The following is a 12,469-nucleotide window of genomic DNA, read 5'->3' on the forward strand; positions in this document are numbered from 1 at the left end:
CATGGCACTCGTGTGTGTGTGGGGGGGGGGGGGCGGTACTCTTGGCTTAAAGCCAAACATTCGTTAATTCATTCCTAACAGGGGACAGTGACCTCACCCACACTTACAGCTTGTTCCTTCCAACCACAATTTACCTTTTCTTGACCTTGACCCATGGCAAGGAACTTGAGGCGGTTCCCTCCAAAACCACTGTGCTCGGCTAATTTCATAAGGTCACTGGCAGGGTCAGAGCCAGGACTCAGGATAAACACAATGGGCGAGTTGGGTGTGCTCTGCTCAAAGATGGCTTCAAAGCTGATCATCGGAGGCTGCACGTACCTGGAGAAAGAAACACGACTGGAAAACGCTCCCGGGAGGACAGCGCCAGGCAGGGGCCCGCCAGTCCAACCAGCGCTCTTCCTCCCAGTGTCCAGAACCTTCTGACTGTTCTTCTGGTATGGCTCTTTGCTCAGCCTTCCTTGTTTTGGAATCCAGTTTTTACACACATCTCGTTCACTGGATGGTAATAAGCTCCTGGGTGATGGGGACCTCTCTGCACGGCCCGGTACATCCGGGTTGGGGGGTTCAGGAGACCTGTACTGAGCTGCATGCCTCCTGACAAGCCGGCCTTCCAGGTGGACGTGCCCTGGGCACTGAACCCAGAGGTCCCACACCGGCGGCTCCACAGGCGTGTCCTGAATGGCCTGCATCTTGAGATTTTTTAAAAATTAGTTGCCAGCACATAACGATTGGGAGATTTCATGTAGAAATCCAAATTTCTAGTTTCCTTTGAAGAGTCAGAGATCTGGGTCCCCGCTGCCACCTGGCATCAGTCAGCAGGAGTTAAGGGGCTGCTGGCCAGGCCTTGACCTCTCCTGTGGGCCCACGTCCTCGTCCAGCCACGCTCGGTCCTCTCCATCACCCGCCGGCCATGGGGGCAGATTTGAGTTTGTCACCCTAAGTTACCCATCCGGCTTCACCCTCGATTCCAGAGCTACCAATATGGGAGCCATCAGGCACGTGTGGCTATTGAGCACTTGAAGTGTGGCTAGTCCAAACTGAGATGCGCTGTACATGTGAATTCACATAGGATTTTAAAGCCTTAATATCAAAAAAATATGCAAAATATCTCAATCCATTACATGTTGAGATAATATTTTAATACTTGAGTTAAATATAATTAATTATTAATACATATTATTTATATGATATGATATGATATGTTAATATATATAACTTATGATGATTGTTATTAAAATTAATTTTGACTGTTTCCTTTTTTATAAATTTATTTTTTTTATTGAAGTATAGTTGATTTACAATGTTGTGTTAGTTTCAGGTATACAGCAAAGTGATTCAGTTATAATATAAATATATATTCTTTTTCAGGTTCTTTTCCCATCTAGGTTATTACAAAATATTGAGTATAGTTCCCTGTGCTATACAGTAGGTCCTTGTTGTTTATCTATTTTATATATAGTAGTGTGTATATTTTACTCCCAAATTCCTAATATATCCCTCCCCCTTCCTTTCCCCTTTGGTAACCATAAGTTGGTTTTCTATGTCTGTGAGTCTGTTTCTCTTTTGTAAATAAGTTCATATGTATCATTTAATAATTAAATACAGTTACTTATTATTAGTAAATATTATATGTATATTATATATTGTTATATATTAATATATTATATTTTATATGCTTATGATAACTGTTATTAAAATTAATTTCACCTGCTTCTTTTTGAATGTGGCTACCAGAAGACTTGAAATTACATATGTCACTCACATTGTATTTCTCTTAAACAGCGCTGCTCTAGAGTGGCTACCAAATCATGCTCAAAGGCAGTCCTCTCTGGAGCTGGCCACCCACTGCCATCCGTGAGTCCAGGAAGGGGTGATGTTAGATATTCTACCCCACAGAAAGGGCCAAGCAAACACAAACAACTCACTTACTTCTCTCCCATTGTTACAGTCACGTAGTCAGTCACGGCCCGATATACCCGATCCACACGGAAACAGCGCAAAATAAGCAACTTCTGGAAAGGGGTGATGTTGTCATCATAACCCAGGGGGAATGGAAACTGCTCAAGTGAATCCAGGTCATACCACTGGGAAAAGCAAAGAACATCCATGCTGGCGTCAACTGAGAAATGATATAGGCCCCCCTTTTTATGTGAAGGTCCCAAGAGCCCCTGTAAAGGGATGAAATCTATAGGCCACGTCTAGTCAGATCTGTCATTTTCTACCCCCCAAACTCTGAACTTTAGGAAGGGATGGACTGAGTCTTATGGACTGTTGAATTCCCACTGCCCATCAAGGGACATGGTCCATCCACAGATGCTCAAAAAGTTTCTTGGATGAATGGATGGACAGATAGAGGCAGATGGACAGACAGATGGATGGATGGATGGATGGATGGATGGACAAATGGATAGATAGACAGATGGAGAGATAGATGGATAGTTCTCCCAGAAAACTAGCTGAACTAGATAAAGGAGAATTCCATCCAGGGAGTTAGAGGGCATCGGCTGCACTCTGCACGAGCTACTCAGAGGCAGATCTTCACACTCATAGGGCGTTAGGCTGCAGATCAAGTGTGGAGATGACTGACACGCAGGGAAGGGAAGGAGGAGAAAGAGGACACTTGCTCACCTCCTGCCAGACGGTCAGATGTTTCTCCACATCATCAGGAAGGGTCCCAAAGTTGTCTGGAAACATCTCTGATAAAAGAATGATATCTTCCCATCCCTGGTCGGACAACCAAGCACAGGGTTTTCTCCGTTTGCTTTTCTCCAGGGAAATGTTTCCTAATCACAACAGGATAAGAGAAGTAAACAGCCGACACCAACACACAGGGAAGAGTAAGCAGCTCCATTCCTGGGCTTCCCTCACTTTGGGGGAAAATCCACTTATCAAAAGGGGGCTGGAAAGAGAAGAGGGTTAGGCTTCCCCTGTCACCGTCCGTAACTCCAGCCTCGGGGCGGCCTTAAGGCAGAGGCTAGCTGCTCTGAATTAACTGGAACTATCTCTGAGGCTGGAACTGTCAACTGAGATATTTACTAAAGCAGTGCTATTGGAAGCCAAGTTTTAAGGAGGGCAAATTGCTGCTGTTGTTTGTTTTGGTGAACAAACTCATACACATGTGCAACGTGGGTCCAGGGTGTTGGGAAGCATGAAACGAGGCAAATTCATTACCTTTTAAGAAGAAATCTAATTCTTCCTGGGGGACTCTCCCCTCTGCTTGTTCTATCTTGACAGTCATATTGAAAGAAAAAAGTAACTTGTGCCTCTCAAACAACCCTGAAGAGAAACAACAGACGGGTCTGGATAAAACAAATGCATTTAAACACAGGGTTTCTTATGCACACCATGCTTAAATTTCAGAGAAATGAACTGAAGCACCTCAACTGCACAGTTAGTTGCATTTAGCTGTCTTTGCATTTGGTGCCCATGAACACCTGCGTGCAAAAACTATGAGCTCAATTGACACGTCATGCCCACAAGTGCAACAGGCAGTGACCCTCGCTCGTACGCATCTGAAATGGTCACGTCTCCAGGCGGCACTTACCACGCCTTTGTGGGAAGAGGAGGGGGGTGTCCCCCCCAAGCAGATGAAGGACCGTACGATGGAGGTTCAGAGCCACCTTCTGAATGAAGCGCTGGTCATTTGCCTGACTCAAAGCAAAAGTTCTTACAGTGGAGAAGAGGTATTAGCAAACTTTCCATAAAGGGCCAGAGAGTAAATCGACTCGGCTTTGCAGACTAAACAGTCTCTGTCATAACTACTGAACTCTGCCATTGTACCGTGAAAGCCGCCATGGACGATCTGTATAGAAACGGGTGTGGCTGTGTGCCAATATAACTTTATTTACAAAAGCAGGCGGTGGGACAGATTTGGCCAATCTCTATTGCAGAGTAAGCCCATTCCATCAACACACTCTTTATGGATAGGAAGACGCAAAACACTAGAGTTCTTTTTTTTTTTTTAACAGAAGAAAAAAAAACATGTTAAGTCAAAATGTGTGATTTGAATTCTATCTTATACGTGTTAGAAGGGTTCGTTACTTAAGTGAGCCCTATAGGATAGCCCTCAACCTGTTTCCTGCCCAACACAATTTTGAGCTGTGCCCCCCTCAAAATCTATAAGTTGAAGCCTTAATACCCAGTACCTCAGAGCTGGAGACAGGGCCTCTAAGAGGTGATTAGGGTACTCAGCCATAAACAAGAACGAAATCATGCCACCTGCAGTGACACGGATGGACCTAGAGATTGTCACACTGAGTGAAGTAAGTCAGACAGAGAAAGACAAATATCATATGATATCACTCATATGTGGAATCTAAAAAAAAATGGTACAAATGAACCTATTTACAAAACAGAAATAGAGTCACAGATGTAGAAAATAAACTCATGGTTACCAAGGGGGAAAGGGCAGGAGGAGGGATAAACTGGGAGATTGGGATGGACATATACACACAACTGTATATAATATAGATAACTGGTAAGAACCTGCTGTACAGCACCGGGATCTCTGCTCAATACTCTGTAATGAATCTAAAAAAGAGTGGATGTATGTATATGTATAACTGATTCACTTTGCTGTACACCTGAAACTAACACAACATTGTAAATCAATTATACTCCAATAAAAATTAATTTAAAAAAATAAAAAAATAAAATGAGGCTGTTAGGGAGGGCCCCCATGCTATCCGACTGGTGTCCTTATAAGAAGAGGAAATTTGGACAGACGCGCACAGAGTGCATCGGTCCTAAATCGGTGCGAACAGGTGCTCACCTGTGCAGCCATAGTTATAGATGTTGAAGGTCAGCGTGTCCATGATGTTCCTTAATCGCTTCATAAGAATGGAGTCAGGCAACGACTTCTTGAGTGACAAGCCGAAGACCTCCAGGAAGGCGATCAGGGAGTGCTGGTACATGGAGCTCACCAGGGCCATCTCCGACAGCACGAAGAACAGGATGGCTCCCCTCCGGGCGGCCGGCCGGTAGCCATCCCGCAGCCTGTCGATGTCCAGGGCTGTCTTCTCCGCCAGCTTGAGCTTCTCTGATACCTGAAGAAGAGGCGGACGTTGCCACTTACAGCCGAAACCAGGAAGACGTACGAAACAGGCGAGAAAGTAAGAAGGCGGAGGGCAGTGGGGGGAGGGTGGCAGCAAAGAAAGCCATGCAGCGCTCACAGGAAGGGCCCCAGCCTCTCGCGAGATGTGGCAGATATTTGTGGCTCGACGTCCCCTGCCCCCGTGCCCCCTTCTTCTAGTAACAGTCCCTGAGTTTGATCTAGAGACCTACAGTTTCCTCCTTTCATTCATATGTGAGGCTCAACCCTGAGGCCAGGCGGGGATCAGGTGAGTGAAGTCCAGAGAATCCACACATGGCATCCCCAGCCCGTGGGAGTGGTTTGGGGTGAGCACGTGACTTCAGTGACAGGAAAAGATTCTCATTCTTCTCTTTGGGACTTGAACCTCAGTGGACATGAAGCCAGATCCAGCTTGTGACCATGAGGGGAGCTTGGCTTCACAGGGAGGCAGAGAATGAGGCCAACACAGCAGAAGGTCCAGAAATGGAGAGAAAGTGAGCCCTGGATGATATGCTTGGAGTCCTGGATCCAGCCCTGCCTGAAGCCATCCCTCGACTTTTCTGTTTTCTAGGCCGATAAATTCCCTTTGGACTTAAGCCACGTGGGGCCAGATTTTCTATCACTCTCAATTAAGAGAGGCTGACTGGGTGCACAGGGGTGCCTGGGAACACCTCTGGGACTCCGTGGCCAGGATCGATACACTTTTCCACACAGTTCATACCTCCGTGGCTTTGGATTTGGTCTCCTCCAGGGTCTGCACCAGCTCCACATTGTCCAGCATGTTCCCCGTGGAGGTGGCCAGTTCCCGCAGGAGCGAGTCCTCCAAGCCCTTCAGCAGGTTCTTGTTCTCACTCGTCTCCTGGATGAGATGCTCCCTCTGCTCTTCCAGCTCTCGCCTCTCGTAGGCCACCAGCACGCTCAGCAGCTGGTCCTCCAGGCCTTTCAGCGTGACTGTGGGGGGACGAGGCAGGCCCTCACCACCGCGTCCCCCTGCCAGGCTGCTCACCATCTCGTCTCCCCCACACAGCAGTGCCTGGGGTAAGTGGAGGGTGGGCCCGGCATCCCAGGAACACGAGGACTCACTCTCCCACCAAGGCCATTCTAAAGCCCCAGGTGAAAACTATAGGGCAGAGTAAAACAGAGATGCTGTTACCTGGAGTAGTGGACAGCAAGTGTGAAGATGCACTGAAGTCAAATCCAGGGCTCCCACATCTTGGGGGACCCTCGTTAGATATCTGGGTTTATACCCAAACTTTTTCTTTTTTTTTTTTAAGCCACGCGGCTTATGGGATCTTAGTTCCCCAACCAGGGATCGCACCCAGGCCCTTGGCAGTGAAAGCGCGGAGTCCTAACCACTGGACCGCCAGGGAACTTCCTAACGCGTACCTAAACCTGATTAACCTACCTAGGAACCTGTGTGACCACCCTAGAAAATGTGGGAAGTGGCATTCAATTCCTAACCGAATTCAACTGAGAGGAAGAGGGAAATCCAAAATCATACTGTGTATTTAAATACACAAATACAGTATAACTTCCTGCTGCAGCAGAAAGGGGTCTCACCTCGCTCCGAGGGTGAATGTCTGAGCCCTGTGGTCCAGACTCAGCACATCTCAAGACACATAACTCATTGCCTTCTAAAGGCCCCCAAACCTTTTGGTGTTGCTTCCTCATTAAGAACTGATTGGTTGGGACTTCCCTGGGGGTCCAGTGGTTAAGACTCCAAACTCCCAATGCAGGAGGCATGGGTTCGATCCCTGGTCGGGGAACTAAGATCCCGCATGCCACACGGTGCAGCCTCAAAAAGCAAACCAAAAAGAACTGATTGGTTGACTATGAAAGATGTGACTCTGAGAATGATTCACCGAATGAAGTGACGTCCCTTGAGAGCCTTGAGCTCAGACTGTGGTCTCCACCTAAAGTTCGGCACTGAGGCTCTGTACGTCCTTACCAGTATAATTGATCACCATGGCTTTCCCAAACACGGATGGGCTATATCTGGGGTTGGCCAGCTTGGTGTTCAGATACAGTCTGAAATTCGAATCATAGTCCACTTCCTTGTCTCCCAGTATGATAAACTGCCGTCCTTGGGAGACCTTGATGTTTTTTTCTAAGACGTTATCAATCACAGGGTCGATGTACTCATCCACATCGTGGAACAGGAAAGGCGTCCCGTACTTTATGGATATCTCCAGCTGCTTGAGGAAGTCGGGGTCATTAAAGGAAGCCACCTGGAAGGGAGGGAAGGCAGATGCTAAAAATCAGCTCACTCGACAGATTCAAGGGGAAAAAAGTCCTTGGAGGTGGCAGGGGACATGTCAGCCCCTTGAAGGGAGGCAGAGGGGAAAACAGAACAGGGAGAGAAGCAGGGCATGTAACCCATATAAACCATGAGGTTCAGGCTCTGAGCAGCCTCTCGTTCAAAAAACACAGGTCAGCAGCCAAAAGTGATTAGGAGAGAATCTCATCACATGTCTCAGAAGACCTCAAAAAGGGTCCAAACACAGAGTCCACACACACACAAAAAAAATTCACTCCCCTCCAAACCTTAAGACTGCTTTAGTATCTCTTTTCTCAAAACACCTGTAAAAACTCTTCCTCTGTTCCAGCCCCTGGGACCTCCTCTTCCCTTCCTCTCCACCCTCTTTTATTACATTGATGTACTTAGCCTCTCACCCCATAAGTTGAACCCTCCCTCTTTAAGAGATAGGATGGGGGGCTTCCCTGGTGGCGCAGTGGTTGAGAGTCCACCTGCCGATGCAGGGGACACGGGTTTGTGCCCCAGTCCGGGAAGATCCCACATGCCGTGGAGCAGCTGGGCCTGTGAACCATGGCCACTGAGCCTGTGCGTCCAGAGCCTGTGAGCCTGTGCGTCCGGAGCCGGTGCTCCGCAACGGGAGAGGCCACAACAGTGAGAGGCCCGCGTACCGCAAAAAAAAAAAAAAGAGAGAGAGAGAGATAGGATGGGAATAGGAGTAGGATTGGGGGCTAGGAGAGGTCTGGCAATTGCAGAACTCTCTGGAAGGCTCAGGGAAGAGGGACATCAAGGAATATTCCTGCACTGATGATATTTGTCCCACTACGGTTATATGTGAATTTTGGGGGTGAATGTTCCCCCTACAAACAACCTTGGGATGCTTCCCCTACCTGCATGTACATACCTGGAAGCAAGGACCAGAAAAAACAAGGAAAAGATAAAAATGGAAAATCATGAACTGTTAATTATTTCAGTAAAAGGTAACCGGGCCCCAGCAATTTCACCCAAGAAAATTAAAAACACACGCCCACAAAAAACCTGCACGTGAATGTTCACAGCAGCACTGTTCGTGATAGCCAAAAAGTAGAAACAACCCAAATGTCCATCAACTGTTACGCAGGTAAACAGACTATTATTTCGCCATAAAAAAGAATGAAGTACTGACACATGCTACAATATGTGTTGATTAAGCATTTGGAAACAATGTGACTACTACTGTACTCAATACATATCTTTGAGACAGAATGTGACCCACAAACATTTATCGAGGCCCATGTTAGATGCTGGGTTCTGCTGAGCCCTGGAATCGAACGAAGCCTTTGAAAACGTTGGATTCGCTAAGCAGGGAAAATGTATTTTGAAAACATTATGCTAAGTGAAAGAAGCCAGTCACAAAAGACCACATACTGTACAATCCCACTCATACTTAATGTCCAGAATAGGCAGACCTATAGAGACAGAAACTATATTAGTGGTTGTCAGAGGCTGGGGGTCAGGGGCAGGAGGGGAAACGGAAGGTTTGGGGGTGGTGATGGCTAAAGGATACAGCATTTTTGGAGGAGGGTGATACAAATTGATCCTGGTGATTGCTGCACAACTCGATGTGTAATATACTAAAAGCTACTGAACTGTATTCTTCAAACGGGTGGATTGTATGGTAGATGAATTATCTCTCAATCAAGCCCCTCCCCTGCCCTCCAAAAAGAAAGTGACCGAGCATCTAAGGCCACTTGGCTCTGCACTGCGTAGGGGGAACGCAAAGACGAACACAGCACCGTCTTTGCCTTCAGGTGACCCACAGGGCAATGAATAGGCAAAGGGCAGAGTCAAATCCGAGGTGGTTCAAGCCGCCCTCCAAGACTCAACAGGGTGGGCGGGCCAGGAAGGGGAGGGCTCTGCTTGGGGCCCCAGGGTGGTGGCATTTCAGCTCGGCCTTGCTGGAGGCCTGGGAACACCGGGGAGAACCGGGCTGGGCCCCAAGGACGGCAGGAGGGCGAGGATGTGGAGCGGTGTTGGGGGGGGTGTCGGGGGCAGCCGTACCCGCAGGTTGTTCTTCTCCTCTTTTTTCTTTATCCAGTTGAGGGCCTGCTGCTGCGGGTCGATGCAGAGGGGGAAGCGGCTGGCCCGGGTGGTGAGGATGCCGTTCTGAACGGAGAGCTCGTCGGGGGGCAGCCCCTGGGAGCCCCACCTGGAAGGGGCAGTGACAGGGGAAATGGGGATTCTTCTGGCCGAGCTGTGAGCCAGCGGGGAGCCTCCGAGGCAAGGGAGCCAGGCAGGCAGTGCTCCCTGCCGTCTCATGCAGGTGGGTCAGCTGCATGCCCCCCGTCCTCCCAGCCCGGGGTCGCCCTCACCTGCTGATCTCAACGTCGTCCGTGAGCAAGTTCTCGAGTCTGAAGGGCTGGCTCAGGGGGATCCCCCGGCCCAGGATGTCGCTCTGCCAGACCCGGTTGACCATCTCGCCCCGGAACTCCCACGTGAAGGCGCCCTCATAGCTCAGGAAGGCTGCGCACAGCAGGCAGTCGCCCAGCAACTTCACGCGCCGGTGCATCAGCTCGTCCAAATCGTTCAGCCACCTGGCGTGGGAGGTGGGGGCTGCCGTGAGCAGTCACATTCCGGCACAACCCGAAGGAACCTTCTAGAAGAGCCAGCCTGACACACGGCCGGGAGGGGGCCAGCCAGAAGGAAATATTTTCTGAGATGTTCTTTGTGGAGGACAGAGGTCGCCAGCTCACTTTGCCATTTCCCTGCCTAGTGAACCCAACGTTTTCAAAGGCTTTGTTCAAGTCCAGAGCTCGGCAGAACCCAGCATCTAACATGGGCCTCGATAAATGTTTGGGGGATGCATTTTGTCTCAAAGATATGTATTAAGTACAATAGTAATCACATTGTTTCCAAACGCCCGATCAATAGCTTAAAAACACGCCCAGCCGAGCATGAGCCCTAGTCCTGCTTGGTGACAAAATTCTGTCTAAGATAAAAGAAATCAGGTGTTTCATTTGGCCTCTTCTGGTAAATGGTCAAAGTCTCCTAGGTTTTAGACATATTGAGGGACTTCCCTGGCGGTCCAGTGGTTAAGACTCCGTGCTCCCAGTACAGGGGGCAAGAGTTCGATCCCTGGTTGGAGAACTAAGATCCCACATGCCACACGGCGAAGCCAAAACAAAAACAAACAAACAGGGCTTCCCTGGTGGCGCAGTGGTTGAGAGTCCGCCTGCCATTGCAGGGGACGCGGGTTCATGCCCCAGTCTGGGAAGATCCCACATGCCGCGGAGCGGCTGGGCCCGTGAGCCATGGCCGCTGAGCCTGTGCGTCAGGAGCCTGAGCTCCGCAACGGGAGAGGCCACAACAGTGAGAGGCCCGCGTACCGCAAAAAAAAAAAAATAGACATTGAAAATGGTTTGTTTCCCATAAGCAAACAATATTTCCCAGTGTTTTCCACACCAGGTTTGCAGGTGCCAGGTAAGAAAGTATCGTCACATCCAGTGGACCAGCTATGGCTCAATGGGCCTCTTGCCCATAAGCATCAAACAGCTCCACCTACTGAAAACTGAAGCTCAGGACTGAACCAGCCACAAGGGTCCAGAGACAGAAGTGGGCCCCTCCTCCAGATCCATCCAGTAGGGACTGGGGGTTAGAGGTCATCAAGAAGCAAACATCCCCAGGCCCTAGGGCACTGGCTTCCCCCCCACCCCCCGTCTCCACTGCTGCCAGGCCTCCCCTTAACAGTTACTCAGTAAATAACACTCGATACCTACTTTTAAAAGAATCTATAAAGTGGCCATTAGCCACCTTTAAACATGTAAAATCAGCATAGTAAAATCAGAACTTTTTCACACGGTTTTCAGCTCAAAATGCAGCGTGGAATAAAGACTCCACGTGGCGAGAAATTGTGCTGCGGATGCTCACTCACAAACCACAAAGTCTGGCTTAGAGCTGCTTAGCGGGAAGGCTCATTACCCAGGCTGACCTGACATTCTCAGACCCCAGCCCCGAGATGAGCTTGTCGGCTGCGACCAGCCGTCTCTCCATGATCTCCGCTTCTTCCTGCAGCTTCTGCTTCTCCAGCATGGCCGCCTCGTACTTGGCCCCCAGAGCTTCCAGTTCTCTCTGGATCACTGCCAGCTCATTCTGGATCCTCTCCAGCTCACGTTTGGTCAAGTAAAAATTCCGCTCCAACCTGGCCACCTACGGAAGACAATTCGCGGAACGATGGGGAAAAGGACGGCCGTGAGGTGGGGATAAGACAGTCAGTCTCACACCTGGGCTTACGTCCACCTGCAATTTTTTTTTTTTTTTTTTTTTTTTGGCCATGCCATGAGGCTCGTGGGATCTTAGCTCCCCGACCAGGGATCAAACCTGGACCCACGGCAGTGAAAGTGCTGAGTCCTAACCACTGGGCCACCAGGGAAGTCCTCCACCTGCATTTCTAATGCTGTCCCTACCCTCTGGGGCCACCCTATGTCATAGCGAGGCACACGGCGTCTTTTCTTAGTGACCTCTTCAGTGGTTTGATGCAAAAGCCATACATCCCATTAGAAAAAAGACATCCTTGGGCTTCCCTGGTGGCGCAGTGGTTGAGAGTCCGCCTGCCGATGCAGGGAACACGGGTTCGTTCCCCGGTCCGGGAAAATCCCACATTCCGCGGAGCGGCTGGGCCCGTGAGCCATGGCCGCTGGGCCTGCGCGTCCGGAGCCTGTGCTCCGCAGCGGGAGAGGCCGCAGTGGTGAGAGGCCTGCGTACCGCAAAAAAAAAAAAAAAAAGACGTCCTGCATCTGAGTTAGCAGATGGCTTAATTTTCGTGTGTACTAGGGTCCCACTAAGAGGACCCTGTGATTCTAAGCCAAAAACTCAAAAGAATGCACTGAAGACTGTATTGGTCCTACTATGGGTTCTAAGTTTTCTGAGTGATAAAATCCTGACTTATAAAGCAATGTCAAACTATGGCTCAAAACGATAATCAACCTTATACAATTCTCTTCATATTGTGTCTTCTGCATGTTCCTTTAACCCAGCGGTTCTCAACAGGGGCCGACTTTGCCCCCCAAGGGACACATGACAATGTTTGGAAACACTTCTGGTTGTCAAAACTCGAGGGAAGGGACAACGGCATCCAGTGGGTGGAGGCCAGCAATGCTGCGCACCCT

At 49.3% G+C, this 12,469-nt stretch overlaps 1 protein-coding gene across 2 annotated transcripts in view; it reads right to left on the minus strand.

Annotated features, from left to right (window-relative positions):
- The window catches only part of DNAH10 (dynein axonemal heavy chain 10), a 149,779-nt gene that overhangs the window by 8,229 nt on the left and 129,081 nt on the right, over window positions 1–12,469 (minus strand). For both annotated transcript variants that reach the window (XM_081252370.1, XM_081252371.1), the window contains 10 exons: window positions 11,293–11,510; window positions 9,677–9,898; window positions 9,366–9,513; window positions 7,020–7,299; window positions 5,793–6,022; window positions 4,772–5,045; window positions 3,172–3,276; window positions 2,629–2,783; window positions 1,930–2,084; window positions 135–318 (listed from right to left, as the gene is read on the minus strand). In XM_081252370.1, the coding sequence (XP_081108496.1) occupies window positions 135–318; window positions 1,930–2,084; window positions 2,629–2,783; window positions 3,172–3,276; window positions 4,772–5,045; window positions 5,793–6,022; window positions 7,020–7,299; window positions 9,366–9,513; window positions 9,677–9,898; window positions 11,293–11,510 (1,971 nt within the window). The remainder of the gene's footprint in view (window positions 1–134; window positions 319–1,929; window positions 2,085–2,628; window positions 2,784–3,171; window positions 3,277–4,771; window positions 5,046–5,792; window positions 6,023–7,019; window positions 7,300–9,365; window positions 9,514–9,676; window positions 9,899–11,292; window positions 11,511–12,469) is intronic.

This window comes from Mesoplodon bidens (assembly GCF_964165515.1).
Source record: "Mesoplodon bidens genome assembly, chromosome: 13".
NCBI lineage: Eukaryota > Metazoa > Chordata > Mammalia > Artiodactyla > Ziphiidae > Mesoplodon > Mesoplodon bidens.